This window comes from Ciconia boyciana, chromosome 3 (assembly GCF_034638445.1).
Source record: "Ciconia boyciana chromosome 3, ASM3463844v1, whole genome shotgun sequence".
Lineage (NCBI taxonomy): Eukaryota > Metazoa > Chordata > Aves > Ciconiiformes > Ciconiidae > Ciconia > Ciconia boyciana.
In genome coordinates, this window is record NC_132936.1 from 5,255,001 (window position 1) to 5,267,356 (window position 12,356).

General features: G+C 46.6%; 1 protein-coding gene across 1 annotated transcript in view; it reads right to left on the reverse strand.

Moving 5' to 3' along the window:
• The window catches only part of TFAP2D (transcription factor AP-2 delta), a 48,537-nt gene extending 41,906 nt beyond the window's left edge, over window positions 1-6,631 (reverse strand). Inside the window, exons 1-3 of the mRNA XM_072857798.1 lie at window positions 6,593-6,631; window positions 5,182-5,679; window positions 1,610-1,670 (exon numbers count right to left, since the gene is read on the reverse strand). Coding sequence (XP_072713899.1) covers window positions 1,610-1,670; window positions 5,182-5,679; window positions 6,593-6,631 — 598 coding nt within the window. The remainder of the gene's footprint in view (window positions 1-1,609; window positions 1,671-5,181; window positions 5,680-6,592) is intronic.
• Window positions 6,632-12,356: the final 5,725 nt, after the last annotated feature.

Below are 12,356 nucleotides of genomic sequence, written 5' to 3' on the forward strand. Positions count from 1 at the left end.
CCGCAGTCAAACACTATAGGCACAAACCCCAACTGATGGGAACTCTGTCTTTCTCTCTTTCAGCTAACGATCTCCGCTTCTCGGAGGTCAGCTCTTGGATCAAACTCGAAAGAGTTATCCCTCTTCCTAGGGATAATTAGAACCCGCCGAAATCCGAGAGACAAGGACCTCGGCGGGCGCGGGCACCGACCGCACGAGTTGGGCAGGAGTTTGCAAGTCCGCCGTGCTGCCAGCCCTCTCCGCAGCGTCCCGCCAGCGGTGCCCGGGGAGGGGCCTGGAGATTTGGAGTCCCCCCCGTCCCCGCGTTCCTCTCCCCGCCGCCAGCTCCGCCGCTCTCCCCCCTGCGCCGGCCGCAGGGCCGGGGGCCGCCCGCCGCGGCGAGGCGGGGCCGGGCGGCGCGGGGCGGCCGAGGGGAGCTGTCCCTTCAGCACCACCGCTCCGCCGCCGCCCCTGCCGCCGTCCCGGCTCCGGCTCCGGCCCCGGCCCCGGCCGCGGCCCCGGCCCCGGCTCCGGCCCCGGCCCAGGCCCCGGCCCCGGGCCGCCCCGCCGCCGCCCGCCTCTCCGCCCCGCGTCTCCCGCCGGCCGCCCTGCGGAACGCCCGGACAAAGCCTGATCTGAGTCGGTGTGGGGACAGGGTACGCCGAAAGCTCCCATCCTGCGGATATAACCGCGTGTGCGCCTACTCTCAGTCTCCACTCAGCGTAGTTGTGTGTGACTATTGTTTCAGCGTAAAGTTTGTCTAGGGAAGTGGTGGCTTAAATCACCTCTCTGGCACAATAGTATCACGTCGCCTAAAATATCTCCTAAATATCTCTTTTTCATGGTGGGTGTCATGAATAAGAAAAGGCAATAATAGGGATATAGGGATAAAGGCAATAGGAAAGGGGTAAGAAATGCGCATTCCAAGAGGCTGAGTCACGAAGTGCCCTCTCTCCGACTGCATTATTCCTTTCATATTGTGAATGAAAGTATGCGTTAAGCCTGTAAGAAGAATGTGTTCCTACGTTAGGCCTTTAGATTACTTTTGTTTTCTCTTCACGGTAAATGACGGTAATAACAACCCACCCAGAACACTCAGATTTCGCAAATGCTGAAGAAATGCGTACTTAACAAGAGTTCCAAATCTTTCCTCTAACTTTGCGTTAGATGTTTACATTGACAGATGGGTTTCAAGTGAAGTGACACTCAAAAGCGAGTTCCACACCGGTCTGTAGCGCTACTGAAACCACATTTCCAAAAAAGCTCCTTCCTTTCCCCACACGAGATCAAACTGCCGATTTAACAGCCCGGAGCCAGGGAACACGTTTCTCAAACTATCAGGGATCAACCCGATTAAACGGGGAATGATAAAACGAGTCAAGAAAGCTCTGGATTCAGCGGGAGTATCCGAGAGCTAGCGAGGAACAGATCATTTGTAAAGTGCAAATGGACTGTGAAATGTGAAGTGCTCTAAGCTAGTTTGAACGTACTTCTGTCAGATATCAAATTATCACTATTTCGCCAGTAACTCCAAACTACGCTAAACAGTGGGGGAGGGAAAGAGAGAGAGAAATGGAGAGGGGTTTATGTTTACAAAAATTGAGAGACTCAAGTATTTGCAACTTCTTACCTCTTCTTATCACACCTCCTTGCCCGTTCAGTACAAGTCCACACTGGGCCTCCACTGAGCTCTTAAGTAATGAGGGGGAAAAAAGGAAAGAAAGAAATCAGATACAGAAACCCACATAGCTTTTGCTTTGTTACACGACTCGCACAGGCACAATAGTTAAGGTGAACTGGAAAAACACAGTTACTCTCATCGAACTCAATGCTCTGGCGAAATACCACCGCCATCCTGCAGTCTGCCCCTACCCCACGAAATGCAGAATAATTATCACTTTAATTTCCATTTAAATACGAGTTTCTCCTGAACTGGGGAGTTAGATGGGCAGTTACGTGTCAGGATAGAGAGACAAACAAGTAGTCTTGAGCGAAGTGTGTTCGCTATCTACACGCAAAAAGGTAAAAATACACTTTTATACAGTATTTTTGTATGTTTAGCTGTATATTTAATATATATACAACTAAATTCATATATATGTTTCGTGACACATATATAACGACTTACAAAGTGTGCACAGAAGTAGACAAAGAGCACAAACAACAGACGACCTTTGGGGCTTTGCCGGCTACACAGAGTCGTAAGGGTGTTGTAACAATGCGTGTGTCCACACATAGGTGGGGATTAATATGCATCTGTGTGCACACACACGCAGGCACCCATGTGTGAGTGTGGCGTGAAGAACCATCCAAAAACCTGCCTAGGGCTTCTGGTGCACATCCGAAGAGATCTCACTTCTTTATTCTCCTGTTACAAGGCTGATTATTTGGGGATCTTCGCCCTCCTTAATAAATATTTTTATTGGAATGATAAAAGACTTGAAAGGGTTGGGTTTTCTTTGGGTTTTTCATTATGTTGGGGTTAAAAAAACACAACAAACCAAACCTAAATCTTTGCCCAGTGGAAATGTGTTAAAGACGCATTTTCCTCTACAAACAAACGAGGTATTGGACATGAAAGAGGCCTTTAAGGGTGTTAACCTACTCAACAGCCCGTGAAGAGTTAAGTAAATGCGGAGAGAGTCGGTGCATAATAAAAACCCCACTTTACAAAACAACCTTTACAGTCCTGGCTCTCTCCCCCACTTTCACCATATTGGCGCTGGCCCTGTAAGACCTTCCTTTTCAAGGCTCTTTTTTATTTTAAGTGTTCTGCCTTAAAGTGATTATGAAATCAATATGAAAAAAACTTGGCGACTGAGCATAAATTAAAGCGGTGATGGGAAAAGGTGTGACAGTTTTCTTTGTTGCCCATGGAAAATCTTTTTAGGGCACTGAAAGATGCCACTCCAGCTCCAAGACTGTTTGCATCTGTTAGGCTGACTTAAACCGCCCTCGAAACTATTGGACATTCACTTAAAATTCTGTGCAGGGAAAAGTATATTTACATTTGTTGCATTTGAAATGAGGCATATGCTGATGAACGTTTTAAAAAGAAAGACTAAGGAGAAAGGGGAAGACTGGTTAGACCACAATTTTGGTTTAAAAGTATTTGTGTACAGTCCTGTTTCTGTTCGCCACCAAAATGCTTCCCTCTAAGCCCAAGGTAATATTCGCAAGAGTCCAAGTTTGTTCTGAATCATTTAAATCATAACGACAAATATTAATATTTTCAACTTCTCACCGTTCAGGCTTTTCGATACCTCAATACACTCCCTCTTCTGTTCGGGAAAAGAGGGAGGAGGAAAAATAAAGGAAAAATTAGGCACAAAGACGTAAGTCTTTTACTTTTGAATAAAGTGTGATCGAAAAATTAATATTTTTCAAAGAAAAGCTGTTTATTTTTTTCTTCTTTAAATAACTAAGAAAAAGAATGTGCCTCTAGCAGCTTAACCAACCTCTTTTTTTTTTTTTTTTTTTTTTTAAAGGGAAACATGTTGTTTGGTCGGATGACATTGCATAAATGACCAGTTGAATGGCACTAAGTCGAAAATTGGATAAACTATGGTGCTTTTTTGCCCGGGACTTAGGCATTGTCTGCTGTCTTGCAAACGTTCCTAATCCCCTCTTTTGAAAAATACAAGGCTTTGTGCCTGCCAAAGAAAAAAAATTTGTACAGATACAAAAAAATCAGCAGCAGACGTGGTTATAAAAAGGAGTAAATAGGTTTTAGTTGGGCTGAGCAGTGAATGGCAGATTTTTTTTTTTTTTTGAGGGGGGTAACATAAGGAGATCCTTGTGAAAAATGTAAACAAAAAATGGCCAGAGAGGATAAAATTATATAGTGAATTTTAATGGAGAAACTAGGTTTAAATAGTTAGGGTTTCCTCCTCAGAGATATAAAAGATAACATTCTTTGTTGTTGGGTTGTTGGATTATTTTCCTCCTTAAAAAAAGAAAAAAAAGGAAAAAAAAGATATTTCTTTTCTCCGATATAAATAGAGGTTTGGGGTTTGGTTTTGTTTTGTTTTGTTTTTAAGGGAAGAAAATAAACCTTCTTAGTTTTACAAACTTCGGGGTTTTTCCGAGCCTTTGACCGCTACGTCTTTTTGGAAAGACCAACATAGCCAGCTTTATATGACTGGGCGCGAAATTTGGGGGAAAAGTAAGTACAGTAAATACGGTCCTATTTGTCTCTCCCCGCTGATCGGGAAGCCTTTAGTTCCTCAGCTCGTCGGGAAAAGGAAGGTTTGCTTTTGATTTGGGGGACTTTTCGAAATGGGTATTAGATACAGGAGGGCGTTGTTTGCAATTTTGGAAACAAATTTCATTTAAGCAACCAGCTCAATTTACCGGAGGTGAATTTTTAGTGCGGGGGAAAGGATTTCTGAGCGGATAAAGCTGAGGTTTTGATACCTAGAAACAGAATTTTTTTGATGGGTCCAGATGCCGGTTAGGGGGGAATAGATGAATGATTAGACACATAGATAGCTGAATTCAGCTTTATCTGCTTGTATCTCTCTCCCTATTAACATCTAGATTGGACATTGCGAGAGATTTTTATCACACTGAATATTTCTGACGAACGTTTGCTCCCGTTTATTTCTTCCCTGCCTCACGCCTCGGAGTTGAACGGAAGGTTTGCCTTTGTATGTATGTCGGAAAGCAGATTTATTTCCTGCCCTGCCTTTTTTCTTTTCTCCTACTCCATCCCTTCCTTAACACATTACCCTGCTCTGTCGGTGGAAGTTGTTTAAACGGTTCCGTTCGCCGAAAGAAAGGAAAAGTTTAGGAAAAGCAAGAAGGTGGGTTTGCTTTGCTTTGCTTTGGTTTCTGTGTGACTTTGGTAAGGGCTGGTACACGCACACACGGACCCGCACAGGCACACACGCACCCCGAGATCTCCGGATGAGTCCCACGGTCTCAGCCATCACAGAGACACAACCCACGCGGGGAAGTCAGGCGCGAGGTTTTTTTGTTTGTTTGTTTGGCCAAGAAAGACCACTTGCTTTTTTTCCACATTTTTTGTTGTTGTTGTTGCTACTATTCTGGAGGGGACGGGCTCTGGACCGGATTTTGGATGAATCTTCCCTCCTTTGTATGAGCTATTCTGAGCAGAGGAAAATGGGGAGGGTGAGGGGGGGACCGGGGCAGGGGGAGGGGAGAAGAAGGTGCCTCGAAAGGAGATCGCATGCTATTTACCTGCAAATCGTCTGCTCCCGCGGCTGCAAGCCCGAGGCTTGGTCCTGGCAGGAGTCTTTGATCTGGATGCATCCCATATTGGGATCCATGGCTCATAAGAGACAGGTCGTGGCGGCGGTAAGCATCTAAGCACCCCAGCTCTCTCCTCTGCTCGTCCAAGCAAGAGGACTTGAGCGCCCGCGCATTGTGCAGGTTGATAAAATCAGTGGGTTCCCCATGGTGGATCTGCTGGTAGTATTGCTGGGAGTGATGGAGAGAGTTCAAGGAGTAAGCGTCGGGGTTGACTGCCGGGTGGCTGTGTTGGAACTCGTAGTGGAAGGACTGGTGGTGCAGTGGGGTGTACTGGTGGTTAGTGGAGAAGTACGGGGAGGCGAACTCGGTGCCCGTGGTAGAGTAAGTGAGAGGAGACGAGGAGGAATAGGCGACGGTCGAGTTGGCCACAGACTCCAGGCATCCAAGCTGCATCAAACGGTAACTGTTTGATCCGTCATGACGTATCTGAAAGGAAGAAGTGAAAAGAAGACCCCAAAACTGGAGGTTTGTCATTGAAAACCCCGGGTGCGGTTCTTCCAAGCACGCTGTCCTGCATAGCTTCTCCCCCTGCAGAAGCGACTAAGCCTGCGAGCGGCAACCCCGGCAACAAAAGATCCTTTCCTACCTTGGGCTGGTGCCATAAAGGTCTGTTCAAAAAATCATAAACAGCCCAGCCTGCCCTTAATACCGTCAAGCGAAAGGAATCCACGCACTGAAATAAAAACTATCTATCTTTCTATCTGTCCATCCATCCATCTATCCATCCACCTCCTGATCACAGCTGTAATATCTGGGGCTGACACAAAAAAAGTCATCAAACAGAGGAAACTACCGAGAATACACACAAGTCCCGTCCCTATGTTACAGCGTTACACATTGAGAAAGCTTTGCTCCTGCTTGCCTTCCTTTCTTCCTTCCTTCCCTTCTTTTTTTTTTTCTGAACCCCTATTTTTCTTTCTTTTTAAAATAACGAATCAGATCCAAAATTCCCCCCCCCCCTCCTTTTCCTGTGTTTCGAAAGAAAAGGGGAGTCCTGCTCTTTAGTGAGAACTCCCCGTTCCTGGCGAGCTGGTGGTGATTTCTCTCCACTTCATTATATTATTAGGGGTATTATTCTGATTTTCGTTCTGGCAACGGTTTTAACGTGGTAATGAGTTGCCCTTTCTGGCGACAGATGTCATAACGAATTTTCTCTCTATACTTCTTTAAGTTATCTCTGAAGCCGGATTATAATTAAATGTAACGGTCCAATATGGATTTAAAAAAAATGGAAACAACCACACAGGCACATACACACACACATATGCACACACACGCACACACACATCCACACACGCGCGCGCACACACACACACACACACTCACACACACAAAATACCTCTGCATCGTGGACGAGACCTGGAAAGGTAGTTGACATTTTTTGGTTCTCCGAAAAAAAAAAAAGAGAAAAAAACTCTGGATAAAATTCCCCTCTCCAAATTAAAAAAAAAAAAAAAAGAAAAAATTTGAAAAATCCAAAGTTCATGTATTTCCCCAATTTTTTTTAGAAAAAATCTCTACAGACAGAGAGAATTTGCAATGTATCTGCATAGATCAGATCTCTCGCTTTTCCATGCACCTCCTTAAAAACCTGTAGGAACAAAATTTTCCCTCTGCACAAAAGCTGCTCCCTGGATCAGATTTTGTACTTGCTGGGTATTTCTTTGGCTGATGTCGTAGGTCCCTTGGTAATATAGAAGTTTTGAAAATTAAGCATCAGCACTGAGAACTGGGAGGACAATAGATAGAGGAGCTTCATCCCAGGAGACAAGGAATAAATATTGTATCTTCGCCTAATAAGGAACTGTAGGTTCTTTCAACATTTTTATACATTTTTTCCTCCACTCTTTAGAATGCTTTTTCTTACCCAGGCTAATATGGGAGCTAATCTGATCGAAGGGGGTATTTTGTGTACATTTTATTGGGAAGACATAAAGCTAATATATATTAATATATATTATTAAACCATCCTTTTCAATAGGTAAGTGTTCCTTCCTGTTGATTATACTGCTTTTAAATACTGACCAGAATCTAAGATTGCACATTTGTATGTGTGTCTGTTTAACTGTATTTTTTTTTTTTTTCTAAATGAAAACTATGTGGTTTGTTTTGGTTTTGGTGGTTTTTTTTTCTTTTTTTTACCCTTGCATTTACATCGAATTTAAGTCCACCCCACACTCCAACCTGCTTTTAAAGCTTCCTAATATGCTATCTTACAGGCTTCTTTAAATAGCATTTTCAAACATAAAACTAGGGTGAGACCACAAAGTATCACTGCAGTGACATATTATATGGAATTATACATAAAATACATATAGATCTACGGGACTACATCTGTCTATACAGGAGAAAGAAAACTAGGCGAGGGAACGTATGAGCTAAAGACCACTGATAGCTGTTTTCCCTTCGACATTTCTAAGTGCCGATATATTTTAGCGCTGGAAACGCACGAAGGCTGCGTAGCCCTGGGTTGCAAAGCTGAAGGGGTACCTTATTTATTTATTTAGTGACACCGGTCCGAGGAGTTACCACTCGGGGAATAAGTCCTCTCTGCCTGCGCACCCCCCCGTCTCTCTGCCTCTGCCCCCAGGTAGTGGCTCTCCAGCCCCCGAAGTGACTGCGGGCTCCGCACGGGGAGCGCCCGGGGGGGCCGCCCGCTGCCGGGCGAGCTCGGGGCGGGGGGGGGACACTCACACACCCTCCGAGAAGATGCCAGCCCAAATGGCATTTCCCGGCGGGGTGGCTCTGCTGATGGCTAGCTTCCACAAATGATAAGCCTGGAGATAGGAGAGGGTGTAACTTGCTTTTAATTGCCATTTAATTTGGGTTGCTTTTAAGCGTTTAAGCTGCGAAGGTGTCTTAATAATAAGCCGCAGGCAAACAGGCATGTGGCTCTCTCCCTCTCTCTCTTTCCTCTTTTTTATTTTTTTTTTTTAAGGTCCAGGTTTGGGGAGGGTTTATTGATATCTGTTCATGCAGGCTAACCGGAGCTGTCATTCAGCCCTCTTTTCTTTCTACAAATGGACAAAGGCACACGACTGGAATTGAAATGCATTGTCTGAAATGGGAAAGAGCCGTGGTCCAGGCGTGCGGAGGGGTCAGCAGCAAACACCCCGCACCTCTCCAGCGCCCTGCTGGGGAGCTCGGCTCGGCGGAGCTGTGCTCCCCCCCGAGCCCCCCGCCCCGCCTTTCCTAATGGGGAAAAGGAAGTGGGAGGAAAATGGGAAGGAAGGAAGGAGGAAAGGGAAGGAAGGAGGGAGGGAGAGAAGAAGGAAGGAAGGAAGGAAGGAAGGAAGGAAGGAAGGAAGGAAGGAAGGAGGAAAGGGAAGGAAGGAAGAAAGGAAGAAAGGAAGGAAGGAGGAAGGAAGGAAGGAGGAAAGGGAAGGAAGGAGGAAAGGGAAGGAAAGGAAGGAAGGAAGGAAGGAAGGAAGGAAGGAAGGAAGGAAGGAAGGAAGGAAGGAAGGAAGGAAGGAAGGAAGGAAGGAAGGAAGGAAGGAAAGAAGGAAGGAATTGTTTCTTTCTCTTCATTTGGATTTCCTACAGTTCTAATGTTGTTAATAAAATAAAAATATTTCTCCCCAACATATATTTGAGAAAATTCTAGGAACTCTTCCAAGTCCAGATTTTGTTTGGACTCCTCAAGATTTTGGTAGTTGAGAGAATAAAAGAATATGTAGAAATAGGCAAACTTCGCTCTTTCCGACGCCCCGTTGGAGCCTGGTGAGGACAATGTGAGCAGCCACACCAGCTTTGAGCAGGACGGCTCAGACCTAACAACAAAAAAAAAAGTTAAGACACCTTGAGCACACACTCCTGGCGCAGGGAGAAGTGTCCCTTCTCTTCCAGGAGGAAGGCAAACCCCGTCCCACACAGCCAGGTCACCGCACCCCCAGCTCGGCGGATTTCCCCCAGCCGGTTATTTGCACAGGGTTACTTTAGTCCTGTCTGGGTCTTTTTTTTGGGGGGGTGGGGATATTTTCCTCGACCTCACCAAGGCAAGCCCAGCTCAGTGAATAAACGGGGCACACACGGCGAGGGGACACGACCGGGGCGACCCGGGCAGGGGGGCGCGGAGCGCAGCCCAGTCCCCTCCGTGATTTACGGCGCTCCAGGGCGGCAGCGCTCCCCACCAACTCACCTCCACAGCACACTTTGTCCGTCTACGCATTTCTTTTTTCCAGAAAACTACGGATGTGGGAGAAGTGGGGAAAGGATTTGGGCGCAGATTCCCTTCTTTTGAACCCTGTGGGTGCCGTGGTGCGGTTATCACCCCGCACCTGAGCGCTGCCTCGGGGAGGGGGCTGCCCAGCCCCTCTGAGTGCGGGGGAGGACACGCACGGTGCAAGGGCTGATGCTTTCCCAACTGGTTTCCCGAGCTGCTAGGAGATCACCCTGCTGCAAGAGATCCGTCTTGCGAGAGATCTCCCGCCGGTCCGACTCCTTCCCCCTTCATCCCCCCTCCCCACACACACTCAGCCCAGACAAACCCACAGCCACAACACCAGCCACCTCGGAGCTCAACTTCGCTTCAAACAACAACAAAGCCACCGAAATGGTTTTGTTTGGAGGAAAGTTTATAAGAAACCCGGCTTGCCAGATGCACGTTACTGGTCAGTTCCATCTGTTAGCTTCGCTTACAGACCCTAAAAAATCATATAGACCGTTTGCGCTTTTAACTCCCCCAATCCAATTAATAACGCAAAGCGCTTATTAATTGTTCCCAAAGAAAATCTTTCAGGAAAGTTAATTGGGAGCTTTCTGGTTTTCCACCCAGCACCATGAGCTAATAGAGCAGACAGAGTTCGTGTTGAGTTTCATTGTGGCTGGGCACGTTGTTTATCCCCTGCTTAAAGTTTGCTTCTGCTCCCAAGCTACAGAAAGGGTTTTTTGGGTCTCTCTTTTTTTTAAATTTTCTTATTATTTTTTTTTTAAAGGGGTCTGAAAAAAAGCTGACTGGGCTGCTGGAAGGGGTGGGGATGTGGGGGAAAAAACCCAAGAAAATAAAAGCTCTCTCTCTGGGATCATCTCAGTTTCCCTGGTAGTTCACTGAAGTGTGCAAAGCGGCTGATGCTGCTGCAGGGACAGAGTCTGGGCTTGACGTCTGGCTGCCATATGAGAGCAGCTCCCTGGACTCACAGAGCTCTCTCACCTCGTGTTTGACTTACAAATGTTTCCCAGCATTTAGGAGCCTGAAATTACATTTTTTTTCCTTCAATTTTTCTTTCCTGCCTTAGCTCCTGCATTTTGCTGTTCGCCCAATAATTGTTTCTTTTATTTCCTAATTAAGAGCCTTCTCTTCCGCTGAGAGTCACCAAAACTTGGTCCTTGCTGGACCTAAACTTCTGATGACTTTTCCTGGAGTTTCTTGTGTCTGAGTGAGACCAGAGAGCAGTTCAAGCCATCACGGGCAGCTGGGGTCAGTGCCAGGACATTCCTGGAGCAGGGTCCATCCTCTGCGATTCCCTTTTCTGCGAAGGACCCAAAGAGAAGTCCCCCTTCAGCAGCCAGCAAAGGCTTTTTGCTTAATACTCTTCCATCCCTTTTGTCCTCTGCAGTTCCTGAAGTCTGGGGGCTGTGAGCTTCGGGGACACTCAGCTGGCCTAAAACAAAAGCAGCCCTGGGGTCGCTTTTGTGCATCACTGGGTCCTGCCCATTGTTTGTAGATCTATTGTTGTCGATCCTTTGTCTCATCCACCCCGGCAAATCTTTTTCTCCTTCTCCTGCTCCCCATGTCCGTTGAACTCCTCCCTCTTGTCTGGCAGAGGGGGTGAATCTGAACATGGGCCCCCTCTGTGCTGAGCATCACCACCCCGTCTCCCTTCCCTGAACTTCTCATGCAGGGAAAATCCTGGGAGTGGCCCAGACCTCTGTGGGTTGGAGGGCGGGAGCTGGTAGCACCCCCCCACATGCATACACAGACTACCCACCTTCATTTTCAGGCAAACCTGTCTGTGTGCTTACCTTTCCACGCATCCAAACAGAGAGAGACAACCCCTGCCTGGAAAATAAATAAACTCTATACTCTCTCAGCAGGAAACAAAAAGAGACCATAGTGAGAATTTTTTTTTTTTTCCTTCTGGTTTCCCTTTAAGAATCATTATTTTGAGACTACCAGTTACATTACATTGCTTTTTCTCTTCCAAGGAGGAAAAAAAGGAGAGAGGAAGATTTGACACTGGAGTTCACAGACTGTAGTTGTGGGAAATGAGTGTGGGGAGTTTTGGAGGGGGTTTCTTCCAGCTGCAAGACCAGAGATGTCCTGCAACAAACTGCCCATTCCCCTTCCCTCTGAAAATAGCTAACCTCTCTGACGCCCACCACCATGTTTCGTCCTCCTTGCAAATTTGTATTCTGCCTCACCACAACAGCCGAAAGGCAACATAATGGGACAGAGAAAATGCATTTGCAAGCAATTAAAATACTGTGAATATATTAGTCAAAAATTAAATTGGATAACTGGTGTATCCAGTCATTTCTTTGACGGCAGCAAGACTTCATGCTTGCTGAAGCTTTCATGAAGCCTCAAGGGCAGCTGTATTTCAACCCAGGTGCCTGACATCACTCAGAGTAAATGCAAAAGGGAGAGGTGAGATGGCTCCAAGGTGTCAATATTGATCAATATTGCCATGCTAAAAAACCAGACCAGTGCTCACTGGGAGTGAATGCCATTCTGTGCAAGGATCAGGAGGGCAGGGTTTGTGGCCACTGCATTGCAACATGACTTTCCAGACATTTGGTAAGGGTGATCCATTGACTGCCTGTCAGTGAGAGACCCTCTTCCCCTCTTTTTTCCGGTTCACCTCCCCCTGTCCTCATCTTCCTCGGTCTCTGTCTTCCCTGCTGGCTGCTGCCTATTGCTGGCCAAATGGGGCTGTAAGCCTCACAGTCCCTGTGCCTGCCCTGTTATTTCTTGTGATAAGTGTCTTGGTGATGTGACTTCCCTGCTCTCTCCTTCAAGCACCCTGTCCCACAACCACAGGTTTACTTCTTACATGGAGCTGCTCCTCATGTTTATCCTCTCCGCTCAACTGATCTTGCAGCCATCTCATTTCTCCCTCTCCTGACGGTTTCCCCACAGCTCCCTGAGCTGTTGAGTGCCCCAT